Source organism: Hyaena hyaena, unplaced genomic scaffold (assembly GCF_003009895.1).
Source record: "Hyaena hyaena isolate Hyena2069 unplaced genomic scaffold, ASM300989v1 scaffold_38, whole genome shotgun sequence".
NCBI lineage: Eukaryota > Metazoa > Chordata > Mammalia > Carnivora > Hyaenidae > Hyaena > Hyaena hyaena.
In genome coordinates, this window is record NW_024080670.1 from 3,344,137 (window position 1) to 3,357,383 (window position 13,247).

Here is a 13,247-nt window from a genome sequence, read left to right on the forward strand (position 1 = left end):
GAGCCAGGAGGAGGGCTGACCCATGGCTGCCCGGACCCCATATCAAATTCCAGAAGAGGGGGGCTTCTTACTTCAGTGTTCTGGTCCCTTCTGCCTGTGTGCTGAGCCCCACAGCCTGGGTGAGGGGCTCTTTCTTCTTGTCCAGCTAGAGGAAGAGAAACCAGGGGAAAAAAGAAAGTGGCAGTAACAGGTGCGGCTCGCTGCGAGCCTCCGACTTGGCAGCCCCGCGCTAGCAGTCTGCCAGCTACTCACTCAGCCCGCACAGTCCTCCCGGGAGGCCCGCCAGCTGGCTCGGGAAGAGGACCGGGCTCGGGAAGGTGGGCGTGCTCGAGGCCACAGTTCTGCCGCAGGAAACCGGGAGGGAGACTCGGGTTCAGAGGGCAGAATCTGACGGCACCCAACTTACCTCTCCAAGCATGTTTAGGGCCACGTTCACTGTGGCCAGCAGAGTCCCGAAGGAGGGGGCCACTTCTGAGTCAAAGGTGGGAGTGGTGAAGCTCAGGGCAAAGAGGAAGTTGTATTCAGCAAGGTCCAGGGACTGCAAGGCAAGACGGGCAATCCAGAGCCCAGCCAGGACCCTAGATGGCCCTGCAGGGTGGAACAGCGCCCAGAAGCGCCTGTGCAGCTCGCCACTGGGCAGCCGGCGACACAGCACAGGGGACGGCATGTACCTGATCCAGCAGGATCTGGCAGACGTCCGGGGTGAAGTGGCGCAGGGCCGCCAGGGTCCTGCTGAGGATCTTGAGAAGTCCGTACTGGACCGTGTGTAAGGCCCGCTGCTCCGAGGCCTCCGTGTCAGCAGCGGGCTGCTTGGAAGAAGAGCAGGAGGGGGCGGCGGCGGCGGGGAGCCGCTGAACTCGGGGGGTGACAGCTGAGGGGATGCCATCCCCGTTTTTGTGCTGAGGGGGACAAGAAATGGAGGTGGAGTCCAGAGAGGCCGGCCTGAGGGCCCGCGGGCAGCCTTGCGTGGAGGGCGCGCTTACCTGCAAGCAGTGCTGCAGCATCTTGCGGCTGTGCAGGAGGGAGGTGCAGGCCTGGCACAGGTAGCCCAGGTTTACCTGCAGTGGATGCAGACGCAGGGTGGGGGCGGGGAGCTCTCAGCAGCGGCCCCTGCAAGCACGCCCCACCTCCCCCCCCCCCCCCCCCCCCCCCCCCCCCCCCCCCCCCCCCCCCCCCCCCCCCCCCCGGGTCCCAGTGCACTTCCCCTGAGCTCCTGCAGTGCTCCCCTCCCCGCGTTCTCGAGCTGCAAATCTTAACAGCCACGGAGTGGAGTCTGCCCGACTCCGGACGGGGGCAAAGGATTTCCCTGGGACCTAGCTCAATGCCTAAAATCAGTTCTTCAGTAAAGAAGTAAGGTAGGGATCATTTTCCCGTTTTATGGAAGAAAAAGGTTCAGAGACCGTGAAGTAACTTGGCCAAAGTCACACAAACGACGGATGCATTTCTGGCTGCAGAACCTGTTCTTTCCCTACCCCACAAACCATCGCCCTGCTGGCCTCCAGCTGCAGGCCTGTTCCTAAGGGATGCGAACTAACATCCATCCAAATGAGCCCAAGTTCATAAGCTACAAGGCTGCCCTTTACCATATCGAAGGAAAACCATAGCTCCAGGGAGAGCAACATGAAGAAAACAAACCCTGTGTTCACTGAGCAAAATGCCCACGTTCCAAGTGCCTGCGATTTACCAGAGGTGCCCCAGACAGTGCCCCCCACCCCGTGCCCAAGCACTTCCCCAGACCCCTTGCAAGGAACCACGTTCAAGGCCCCACCTGGACATCTCGCAGAAGCTGAGGCAGGTGGAAGTGCCATTCTTTCATGAAGTTGGAGAGCTGCAGGATGAAGCCCACAGTGTGGTCTGCCTCCTCCAGGCAGGCCAGACTCTGTACCGTCCTCACCGCACTGAGGCACTGAGAGGGGAGACACAGGGAAGGAGGGGGTGAATCAGGGACCTGACCTGCCTGCTCTTTACCCTCCCATTGGGAGGACAGGTTCTGGACCGACAAACGCTGAGGTGATGGCACATCAGGCACTTCTTGGCTAAGAAGTTTCTGAGTGGTCCTGGATGGCCCAGACCCCCTATTACCCTGAGCCCCCACCCCAGGATGCTGGCAGCCTGTCACCTGTAAGGTCCGCTCCTGGTGAACACCCACAAAGTCCAGGGCCTCGGTCAGGAAGTTATAGCGCAGGGTTTTGAGGAGCCGCTCCATCAAGGACATGGACAGGCGGTAGACCCCCGGCCAAGAGGGGGCATCCAGGGACTTCCGGGAGGTGCTAGGTGTCTAAGACACAGACCGCAGACAAGATCAGGATGCGGCACCAATGAACGCAGCTGACATGCATAGCAGGGCCTCCTTGCAACACAGCAGCTAAGGCAGACTGGCTGCTTGGAAGAGAAAACCTAGAAAGGGCACAGCCACTGCCTGGTGACCAGCACGGCCACAGGGGGTCCGAGGCCAGGGATGACAAGGAAAGGGCACCAGGCAGAGATACAGGAATCTGGGTTCTAGAATCAGGTCTGCCCTTAACTAGCCATGTGAGCTCTTGCTAGAAATCAGTACGGGGCCAGTGAGGAGTCCACACCACCGGTGCATCTGAAGAGCACTTCCGGGGCACGTGAAAGAACAAGGATGGGGACGCGTTTCTGCTCAAATTGCAGTCTGGCCAACTCAGGGCCCCCTGGCAAGTCATTGGCGCTCACCTGCACCGTCCCATTGGAACTAAGCTGGTACACGCTCAGGAGGGGCAGACAAATGCTCTGGGTGATGCCAGCCCCAGCTACTGCTGTGGCTCCCTGGGAAGGAAAGACCTGGAATGAGATGGAATTACCCGGCCCCACCACTCCTGGAAGCCGTCCCCTGCCCAGGGGCAGCTGGAGCTCTCAAGGCACACCAGGGCTCCTGGGAGACTCCGGCTGTGCCGAAACCCGCCCAGCAAAGCAAGGAGGCTCCCTCCTGCACACGGGCCAGCCTCTTACCTGCTGGGTGCGAGCCAGAGTGAGGAGCAGATGCAGCGATGCCTCAGTGAAATGCAGGTTCTGCTTCATGCGAAGGCTCACCTCCAGAGTGGTGAAGAGGGTTGGCAGGATGGGGAGCCTGCGAGTCACCTGGAGCCATGAGTCGCCGTCCTCGTCCACCTCGCACAGCTCCTTGGCCAGGTGCAGGCCCAGGACACACACCTGCTGGGGCCCAGGGGTAAAGATGGGCAAGAGGGAAGGAAGCTGGCGGGGGGGGGGGGGGCAGGAGGAAGCCAACAGGCAGCCCTGCGCCAGGCTGCCCCACCCCCCACTCGGTCATACCTGTCTCCAAGTGAGCTTGATGGAAACGTGGTCTCTCCCAACCTGCTCAGTTCCCACGCCCCCTACCGGGGCACAGCAGCGCTGTGCGAGCTAACAAACCACCCCCCAGTGACAGTTCTGGACTCCCTCCCCCCACTACCGCTCAACCTTCCAGAGTCGCACCTGCTCACTGCACCCAACTCTACCCCTCCTGCTGCACCACTGCACCGGCCTCCTGAACAGGCCTTCACTCTCCTGGACCCTCTCCAGTCAATTCTTCACCCCAGTGGCTTTTCAACCTTATTTTTGACCATGACACACAAGAATAAATACTTCTTATGCTGTGTCCCCATATACACATGTTGATGTATTTTCCTACCCTTTCCACCCACAGAATATTTTCTTTTAAACTTTATCTTATTGTGTTTTAAAAAAAACGCTGGTTGTAACCAAATGAGTTCATTTCAAGTCGCACTAATAAGGCACAACACAGTTTGAAAAATATTCTTCTATACTGCATCCAGGGAGATCTTTCCACATTTCTTTGCCTTGCTTAAATCCTTGAGTCCTTTCCACTTTCACCTGAAACCCAGATCAGAGACCCTGCTAAGGACATCCAGCCCCCAGCTCTCCAGCCTCTCACTGCCTCGCTCACCGCAGCCTTGCCTCTGGCCGCCAGAGGACTCGTACCACAGCAAACCACCTGTTCTCACTCCTGAATCTTCCCTGCTCTCTCTCCCTGCCTGACTCTACCAGTGCTGTAAGTTACAGCCGAAAGGGTGCCTTCTCACAGAGCCCCTAGATCAGGTAAGAACCCCAAGCTGTGTGCTCTCCAAGTATTCTTCCTGCACGGGACTTGCCATGATGGATTGCCGGCACGTCTCTGCGTATTTGTTAGCGTTCTCCAGCAGGCTGCAAAGTGGGCCAGTGCAGCGACGACCTGTCTCATTCACTCATCCCCCAGGGCCTAGCACAAGGCGGGCAGGCAGTTGGCCCTTGCTGGCTGTGCGTGGTGAGGACAACCTGCGCCTCAGGGCACTCCCTCACCCCATCACGCTGGTCCTTGTGCCGGGGACGCGAGCAGTCATCAGTCTCCATGCTGTCCTTGTCCTCTGTGGCACCACCTGATGCCAAACTATGGCGGGTCTGGTCGAAGAGTGCAATCACCTCTTCCTGGAGGGTCTCACAGACATTCAGCACCAGCTGGGAGTACTGGGGGATGTCACTCACTGCAGAGCACAGGCAGGGAGGGGACACAGTCATGCTCACCATGTCAACTCTCGCTGCATACCGAGGTTCCCTCCCTAGGCAGAGGGAATGGACGCTGCTGCTGCTGAGAGAGGATCTGCCCTCATGGGGAGTGGGGAGGGGACAGATGGGAGAGTTTTCTTGAAGACTTCCAGGCATTCCAAGACCAACAGCTTAAACCACACAGCAGAAATGTGTGACTGGAAACCAGATGAAGCCTCACCAGGCCAGCTACCAGTGGGGCCAGTGCTGCCCCCGCTCCCCTCGGCCCCTCACCTCTCATCTCCTTCATCTGCAACACTGTGATGAATGCTGAGAACACCTTGGCCTTGGTCTTCTCCATGAGCTGCTGGTCTGCCTGTAGCACTCCCTCTAGGATCTCCGTCAAGGGCACAAGGATTTCATCCACAGAACCTAACTCTCTAGAAACAATCCAGGGCAGGGAAGGAAGAACACATGCCAAATAAAGGGCACAAAGTGCCCCCGCTCGGTCTCAGGATGCCCACCGGGCAGCCTGCCTTACCCCATTTGCTAGCGATGGAAAGCCAGCCCGTTTCACACCCATTTTCTCCCCTTCAGGAAAGTGAAGGGCCAGTAAAGAGGAGCGAGCAGGCCACCTCCCCTGGCACAGTGCTCACCTCTTCCACTGCCGGAGAAGGATAAGCAGCAGAGTGCACATCATGGAGCCGAGGCGGAGGCAGGTCACGGAGGTGGGGACCAGCAGCTGAGGGGAGACAGCAGACCAGTCAGAAGTCAGTTTCCTGTGAGCTGACATGGCTGGGAGATTTGAGCTCCATCCAAAGGGCACCGTTCAGCCTCGTGCCCTTCTTTCCCAGCAGTGAGCTCGCAGGGGTGGGCCCGTGGGGAGAAGCCACAGCTTGGCACTGTGGCCCCCTTATCCTGATTATCGTGAGACCTGCTCCCTGGGAGGAATGAGAAACCTCTCAGACACACTTACTAAGGCCTTGGTCCCATCAAGCACATCAAGAAAGAGCTGGCGACGCACCGCAGAATCAGTCAGGTGCATTACCTCTGCCTGCCAAGGAACAGGGAAAAAAATGTCATTTGGGAAAATTCCCCAGACTACAAAAGTCACAAAACGTTGGGTCCTCTGTCAGGCAAGTAGTCATTGGTTAGTCACGGTCTTCCCAATTACCGGCCAGCTGTTTCTCTGTCCACCTTGAGATACGGCCAAAATCAGGTCAGGTTCACCTCCTCCTCCTGACAACATCCCTCTTCTCAGACCCTTCAAAGGCTTTCCAGCACACTGGAAATACAAACCGCTCTGTGGGGCGTAAAGAGGCCCCACAGTATCTAGTCCAACTGATTTCGGGATCACCACTTGCACCCCCCCCCCCATTCCTGGCCTCCTAGGACTTCTTCCTGCTTAAACCACACCACGCTCTTTTCCACGCTGGACCCCCTGCACACGTGACGCCATCTGCCTAGACTACTCTTCTCCACAGGCTTTCCACCTGGAAGGCTCCTTTGCACATCGGGTCTCAGTTTGGACATCATCTCCTCGGAGAAGGCCTCCCTGACTGCTACTTAAGCACTCACTACCACAGCATCCTGATTATCTCCTACATAGTGAATTATCACCATCTCAAACTAGATCTCTTTGTGAATTTGTTTACAATCTGCCTCCCTCACGGGCCACTCCCCAAGAGACCAAAGACCTCCTCTGCCTTATTCACTGCTGTATCCCGGGTGCCTGACACCTGGGGAACATTCTGGTTTGTTTTGTTTAATTTTTTTGATGTTTTTTATTTATTTCTGTGAGAGAGAAAGACAGACAGATAGCATGAACAGGGGAGGGTCAGAGAGAGAGGGAGACAGAATCTGAAACAGGCTCCAGGCTCTGAGCTAGCCGTTTGCACAGAGCCCGACGCGGGACTTGAACCCACGAACCATGAGATCATGACCTGAGCCGAAGTCGGACGCTTAACCGACTGAGCCACCCAGGCCCCCCGGGAACATTCTGTTAATATCTGTTAAATGAATAAGTGAATGGTCAGTATCCTACACTTAATCAGAGTTTTCCGAAGAAGAGAGAGGATGGCAGGATTTTCTGAGCTACGATCCATGAACTGCTGCCTATGGCATCCAACACCGGAAATATAGTTAGTAACACTGAAATGGCCTCGTACGTTTAAGAGACAGTAACTAGACTAAACATGGGAATCATTTTATTATGTGTAAAGATACTGAGTCATTACTCTGTCCACCTGAAACTACCAGAACACCATATGTCAATCACACCTTAATTAACACAAAACAACTGTTGCCCGGCAGGTCCTAAAAGGCAAGTGACACACAGGCTATCCGCAGAGGAGCCGATCATTCTCCAAAGGTGGCTGAGCCTTCCGGTGTGTCTACAGTCTCAGGGGTCTGCAGCCACCGTGATGCAGCAACGTCCCCAAGTCGTGGGCAGCTGGACACTGGGAACAGGTCACTCATGGAAGACATGAGTATGCTTGGAACAAGGGACATCTACCAAGTTGTAGTTACTGGTGAAGCTAAGACATTAATCTGGATCTCCAGGGAAAAACAATTCAAAACCAAGTCCTTATTATACAACGTGACAGTGCGGTGTGGAAACACACACGCGCGTGTAAACAAGAAATGCAAACTCATCTCAAGTGCTAACTCTCTCTCTCTCTAAAAACCAACTTTCAGTAAACACACAGTGCAGAGACAATGGCCTCTGTTCTTTTTCTAAGACCAGGAAATTCAGTTTCTAGAACCCTGAAGAGGGTGCTGCCACAGCAGTCACAGCTATCTGCTGATCAGTCTACAAATATTTACCTAGCGTCCACGGGGCACACGCCCAAGAGGGTGACTCTACGCGTGCAGGAGAGGTAGACGAAGGAAGGGCCGGCCCCCCAGACCTGTTCTGGGCTGTAGGGGCAGCTACAGGAGGTGTCTACAAGTGCTACTGTTCTATGAATGTCTTCAATTACTTCTCTGCATTTTCCTTCAGGGTCTCTTGTTGAATCCTATACCCTAAACACCCCCAGCAGCCCTCCATCTACAGACACAGAACTGTTACATTCTGGCTCAGGGAAAAATCCCGGATTCATTCTCCATCCCAAGGGGCCTTAACCGTTAGGCACCCCAGCACATGGTTGCTAGGATACCAAAGCGAACCCACCCCATCCCCTGCCCCGGAGGCTCTTACGTGACTGGTGGCGATGATGAGGAGCATCCTCCAGGCGGAGACCAGCATCTGATACTCCACCAGGGACGTGCAGCTGCTGCCCTCTGTGTCGGCTGTGTGAACTGCCAACGACTTGACGTATCCTGACCAGTAGGCAAAGCGTTTCTCGCTGGAAAATTTCTTAAGTGTATCTTTTAAAGACTGATCTAATGAGCCCCTAGGGTGTCAGGAAAAAATAAAACCTACAATTAGGTTTTGAAAGCAGACAGAAGTGTGATGGGCACAGACCCTTGTCGAGGCAGAGAAAGCGACCTCACTTGGGCTTAAAGGCAGACGGCTCCAGTCACCTCCACTGTGTGGGGCTCATACTTCTTGCTCAACAAAATGGGTTAGGTTGAGGCCTTTTCCAGGATTCCTCCTCCATGAAATCCCAGGCACATGGAGTTTGCTTCACAATAACTCTCTGACAATCATAAATGCCATCAATGGACTGGCCAGGGACACAACTCAGAGGCCCTCCATAAATGGCTCCAAACCAGCTCTCTCCTCTGCCTTGGCTCAAAGAGCCATGTACCCAGTGGCAGGCCACCGCACAACCCCCACACAAACCTTTCATTAAAATCTCAAAAGGGGAGAGGACTCACTTAACTACATAGTATATCTCCAAGCAAATTATCTTCATGATGAGGGCACAGGTTTCCAGGACACTGGGCTGTGGAGGGGAGAGCAGAGCAGATACAATCACGAGGAGAACCTCCTCCCTGGTGGCCCCCATGAGGTAATAGAGCAGGGACCTGATACTTGGGAAACAAGGAAGCACAGCCCTATCGAACGTGAACGGGCATCTGCAGTGTCAGGTCCACAGTGTCTCCGGAGACGACCACGGAGCCATCAATACAGAGCAGGACGTGCCACTTTCCCTCCCGAGCAAGACCTCACAGGGAGAGGAAGCAGGCACTTCTCTGAGGAAGAAGTTTCCGGTGAAGAAAACACTCTGATCGCTTCATCAGGGGAGACACCATTTTCTACACCTCAGTCTCTTGCAGCCCAGCCTGCCCTCCCCGAGACTTTCCGTCACTGCCCAACCCTTCGCCCCAGCTTACCTCAGAGGTTTCTGAGGGAGGAGAGAGGGTTCCGAACAGTGGACTGGTTAAATTCTCCCAAAATTTGGGTCTGAAAGAAAAATACATTTGGAAATCATCCTTTCTCTCTTTCTCCTTCTTGAAGTTCTGTCCACCTGCCTTGGGTGGTTACCTGCACATGTTTTACCTGCCCAATCTTAACATGTATCTCACAGGTGACCTGCTACTATGTAAGTATAAAGGGTTCCATAGGTAAAAGTATGCTTTCCTGTTAAAAAACACAATCGTATGTTATATGTATGTTCTAGAGTTGACTGGTAAATTCTCACAAGCTGTGCCGCTGCACATGTCCCGCAGCCCCAAGAAGAAGAGAGGGGGAGGGGAATAACGAAGCAGACTCCCATGGTTTGCCTTTTTAATATTCCTTCCCTTTGTGCCAACAGGGTTCTAGAGAATAGGGAGTCTCGTTCAGTTCAAGGGCTTGAGCAAGTCATTCTCATCTGAAGCTACTGTTTCTCAAGAATAATGGATCTGAAGCAGTTAGCAGAAGGCAAGAACACAGAAGGCAGGAAAAGGCGGGCACCTTGAGGTAAACATGCCTCTGCCTTAAGGATGACACCTGCCGGCGGCAGCATAAGGAAATGACTAAGAGTGCCGCTCCCACACACTGAACCAGGCTCTCAGCACTTTGTGCGCATATGCTAAGTGAGCTGTCACAACAAACCTCTGAAGTATGAAGTATTGTTACTCTCATTTTACCGACACAAGGTTTGGAGGTAAATACCTCCTGGAGCCAGACTTACTTAGTTCTGAGGACCAGCATGGCACTGTCCCGCCGGTCCTGCCACAGGGCGTGCAGAAAGGCAATGGCCGCTCGATGCAGCAGGGGTGGACACCAGTAGCGGTCCTGCTGCTGGGAATCGATCAGCTCCAGCACCGCATGGAGACAGCTCCACACTCCAAGGCTGAATTCCTGCAAGAGGAGCGAGAGTTCAGTCCCTGGGCACTGACAGCAAGTGCACCCGTGGGGCCACCTGCCAGCTCCATCCCAGGTGCGGGCTCACCTTGGAGCCATCACTGCCATCCTTCACCTCCAGATTCAGAAAGAGTTCAATGAGGCCCGGCTGAGTCTCTACTGCAACCGTGAGGAACTCCAGAATCATGACTTTGATGCGCATGTCCTCAATCTTGCTCTGCAGTCGGGTCAGGAAGGCATCTCGAATGGCAGCCGCGTCGCTGCCCAGGCAGGCGTACACTGACATTGGGGCCACCTGGTGGAGACCAAGCACAGAGAATTACAGCTCTACTTCCAGAAGAACCTCAACGAGCTCCTGCAAAGGGTGCTAGAGGACTCTCAGAAAATGGGCAGAAAGGGAAACATCCAAATATGTGCCACCAGGATAAAAGGGACATTGCTTCAAACTACAGCACAAAATGCCCAATGATTCACAAAAGAAGTGGTAATCAACATAAAAAAAATACACAATAACAAAAATAAATGCAAGATAAAAAATGAGGTAATACTGGTTTGCCCATTAGATTAGCACAGATTAAAAAACTGATGGGCCACTGTGGCAAGGATGTAAGACTTGGCATTAGGAATATAAACTGTTGGGGCACCTGGCTGGCTCAGTTGGTAGTGTCTGACTCTTGGTCTCAGGGTCATGAATTCAAGCCACATGATGGGGTAGAGATTACATTAAAAAATTAGGGGGGGCGGCGGTTCAGTCGGTTAAGTGTCCGACTTCCACTCAGGTCATGTTATCACAGCTTGTGGATGTGAGCCCCACTTCGGACTCTGTGCTGACAGCTTGGAGCCTGGAGCCTGCTTCAGATTCTGTCTCCTTATCTCTCTGCCCCTAAACCCGCTTGTGCGCTCTCTCAAAAATAAACATTTAGAAAAAGAATTTTTAAGGGGGCGGGGGAGTATAAACTGTTATAATCCTTTTTGGAGGTCAATTTAGAAATGTCTAAAAAGGGGCGCCTGGGTGGCTTAGTCGGTTAAGCGTCCGACTTTCGCTTAGGTCATGATCTCGCGGTTCGTGGGTTCGAGCCCCGCGTCGGGCTCTGTGCTGGCTGCCAGCTCAGGAGCCTGGAGCCTGTTTCAGTGTGTGACTCCCTCTCTCTCTGACCCTCCCCTGCTCACGCTCTCTCTCTCCTAGAAATAAGTATAAAAAAAAAAAAAAGAAATGTCTAAAAAAATTAAAATTTTCACTAATAATATTCAGGAATTGCAAACAAAAGTTTAGGGAGTTCTATGGACAACAGTGTTCACTGCAGCGCTGCTTGTAATAGTGAAAGGTAAAAAAATAGTCCAAGAAAATCAGGATGAATCCATTCTGTGGCTCGTCGTGCAAGCATTAAAGACCATAAAGTACCCAAATGTACCTGCACGGAAAGACTGCAAGACCTGGTGTTCAGTGAAAAAAGCCAGTCACAAAACAGTATGGACGGTGCAATTCTACTTTTGTGAAGAACAGAAGAGCACAGCAAACAGCCCTCAATGCAAAAGCACAGATAAAAAGGAATGTGGGGCAACTCATACCGATCTGCTCACAGGGAGTCTCGGAACGAAGGGATCAGAGTGGACCTTAACTTTCTATGCTACATTTACCTGTAACGTTTAAATACGTTAAAATGAGCATGCGTGTCTTTTGTAATGCGGGGAAAAAAACCCCTCATGAACCACAACTTAGGTGTGGTGTATAAAACGGCAACACAATTTGTGTGATGTGTACATGGCTGGGTCACTTTAAGAGTCAGAGAGGTCCGAGCTAGCTGTTTCTCCTGAGATAAGGCAGCGCCGGTCTCATGCACAAAGTCAGCTTCCCAGGGCTTCAGCTGATCAAGTGGGACCCTACCGTGGCCAGACGCTTCAGCAGCTGGATGGCAAGACGTGGCAAAGCAGGGTCGTGTCTGTGGTAGATGTACTTGGCAAGAACGGCGATGAGGTTGTTCCCATGGGCACCTGAAGCAGCACAGGAAACAGCTTAGACTTCAGGTGTGCCTTACAAGAGTTCCTAAGCAAGGCTGCTGTTCCAAAGGGCTCACACATGTGAGGGGATTTCTACCCTCAAGTACTTGGGGGGGGGCGAGAGTGAATCCAGGTGGCCACACCATTCTCTTTTTTCAGTAGCCAAGGGGATATGCAGGATTTGGAGGTAAATAGCCCAATCCAATTCATTAGGAACAGAAAGAGGGACATTTTGAAAAACAAAACAAAAACAAAAACAAAAAACAAAAAAGCAATCTCTTAACAAACAGGTTAGAAAAAGATGTCACATTGAAGAACTGCACTAGAATGCTCAAAATCCCAAAATGATACAGTTAAAGGTAGATCTTAGACGTTATCTAAACACTTACTTGAAAATGAGGTAACAGAGTCCCAAAGGGATTAAATGAGTAGTGTAAGGTCAAAAAATAAAATAGTTCATACTTAACAGGTACCAAGAACTTCCCTCCGTGACTTACACGTAGTAATCTTACCTCCGTCGTAATCATATAAGATAGGTACTACTATTATCTTTATTTTATAGACAAGAAACTCCAGGCAGAGTTGTTTAAAAATGTACCCAAGGTAACCAGATTAGAGTCAAAATGTGAGCCAAGGCAGTCTGACTTTGAACATGGGTTCTTAACTATTATCTGTCATCAACAGGAAGCAGAAATGAAGGACGGTCCAGCCCTCTTGCTTCTAAGTCCAGTATGGGAACTGGGGCTCACTCCCCAATTCCCTTGAGGAATTAGTCAGAAAACACTGATAGCCTTTAACAACAAAGCCTGAGCACGTACTTGTGGGCAGAAGCACTGCTGGTCAGAAGAGCCATACATACCGTGCTGTGTGAGAGCCTGTTCCAGGGGGGACACCACATTAGAAGGAGGTTTCAGCCGAATAACATTGTTGGTGATGGAGAATGCCAGTTTCACTGTCTTGATCAGCAGCTGGCCCTGCCCCTGGCCCTCTGCCCCATCGCTAGGGTGCCAAATGGAAACCAAAGTTGATTCAGACAACATGACTTCATTTGCAACATATGTGCTCTCATGAATTAGATTCCAACAATAATCCCAGAGTTCAACAGCTTCTGTTAGAGGCCCCAGTCCAAACTAGGAGAGAGGAGGAGCAATCAACTCCCTTTGCTACGTGCCAGTCTACACAGCAGCCACTAGATTACAAAAAGGCTACATCCTAGGGGAAATAAGGCTGTGTTTAAAAAGCTACCGCATGTTAACTCACACTGAAATTCTCAGGACATGCAGACACACTGAGATAAACGGGGAAGGGAAGAGGGAGCTGCACCTGCGGGGCTGAGCCGCCATCACCATGTCGATGGTGTCCACACCGATGCCCATGATATTGATGACAGTCTGTCCCGCTTCTGTGTAGGCTAGGCTGCAGATGCAGACAGACTGCAGGCTAGGGCTGTGACTGCAAGACAGACACGTTCTGAGTTACTAGGGAGCTGTCAAGTTTATTACTGCAAGAG

The 13,247-nt window shown here is 52.6% G+C and overlaps 1 protein-coding gene across 4 annotated transcripts in view; it reads right to left on the reverse strand.

The window, feature by feature from the left end:
- The window catches only part of NUP188 (nucleoporin 188), a 51,899-nt gene that overhangs the window by 912 nt on the left and 37,740 nt on the right, over positions 1–13,247 (reverse strand). For 2 of the 4 annotated variants that reach the window (XM_039229607.1, XM_039229610.1), the window contains exons 23-43: positions 13,061–13,189; positions 12,597–12,736; positions 11,625–11,731; positions 9,828–10,034; positions 9,567–9,736; positions 8,785–8,854; positions 8,326–8,393; positions 7,703–7,898; positions 5,678–5,806; positions 5,480–5,557; positions 5,160–5,245; positions 4,798–4,943; positions 4,321–4,502; positions 2,974–3,174; positions 2,698–2,790; positions 2,120–2,278; positions 1,769–1,906; positions 984–1,058; positions 672–899; positions 407–538; positions 72–145 (exon numbers count right to left, since the gene is read on the reverse strand). In XM_039229607.1, the coding sequence (XP_039085538.1) occupies positions 72–145; positions 407–538; positions 672–899; positions 984–1,058; positions 1,769–1,906; positions 2,120–2,278; positions 2,698–2,790; positions 2,974–3,174; positions 4,321–4,502; positions 4,798–4,943; positions 5,160–5,245; positions 5,480–5,557; positions 5,678–5,806; positions 7,703–7,898; positions 8,326–8,393; positions 8,785–8,854; positions 9,567–9,736; positions 9,828–10,034; positions 11,625–11,731; positions 12,597–12,736; positions 13,061–13,189 (2,808 nt within the window). The remainder of the gene's footprint in view (positions 1–71; positions 146–406; positions 539–671; positions 900–983; positions 1,059–1,768; positions 1,907–2,119; positions 2,279–2,697; positions 2,791–2,973; positions 3,175–4,320; positions 4,503–4,797; positions 4,944–5,159; positions 5,246–5,479; positions 5,558–5,677; positions 5,807–7,702; positions 7,899–8,325; positions 8,394–8,784; positions 8,855–9,566; positions 9,737–9,827; positions 10,035–11,624; positions 11,732–12,596; positions 12,737–13,060; positions 13,190–13,247) is intronic. The other 2 variants (XM_039229608.1, XM_039229609.1) reach the window with 2 other exon arrangements.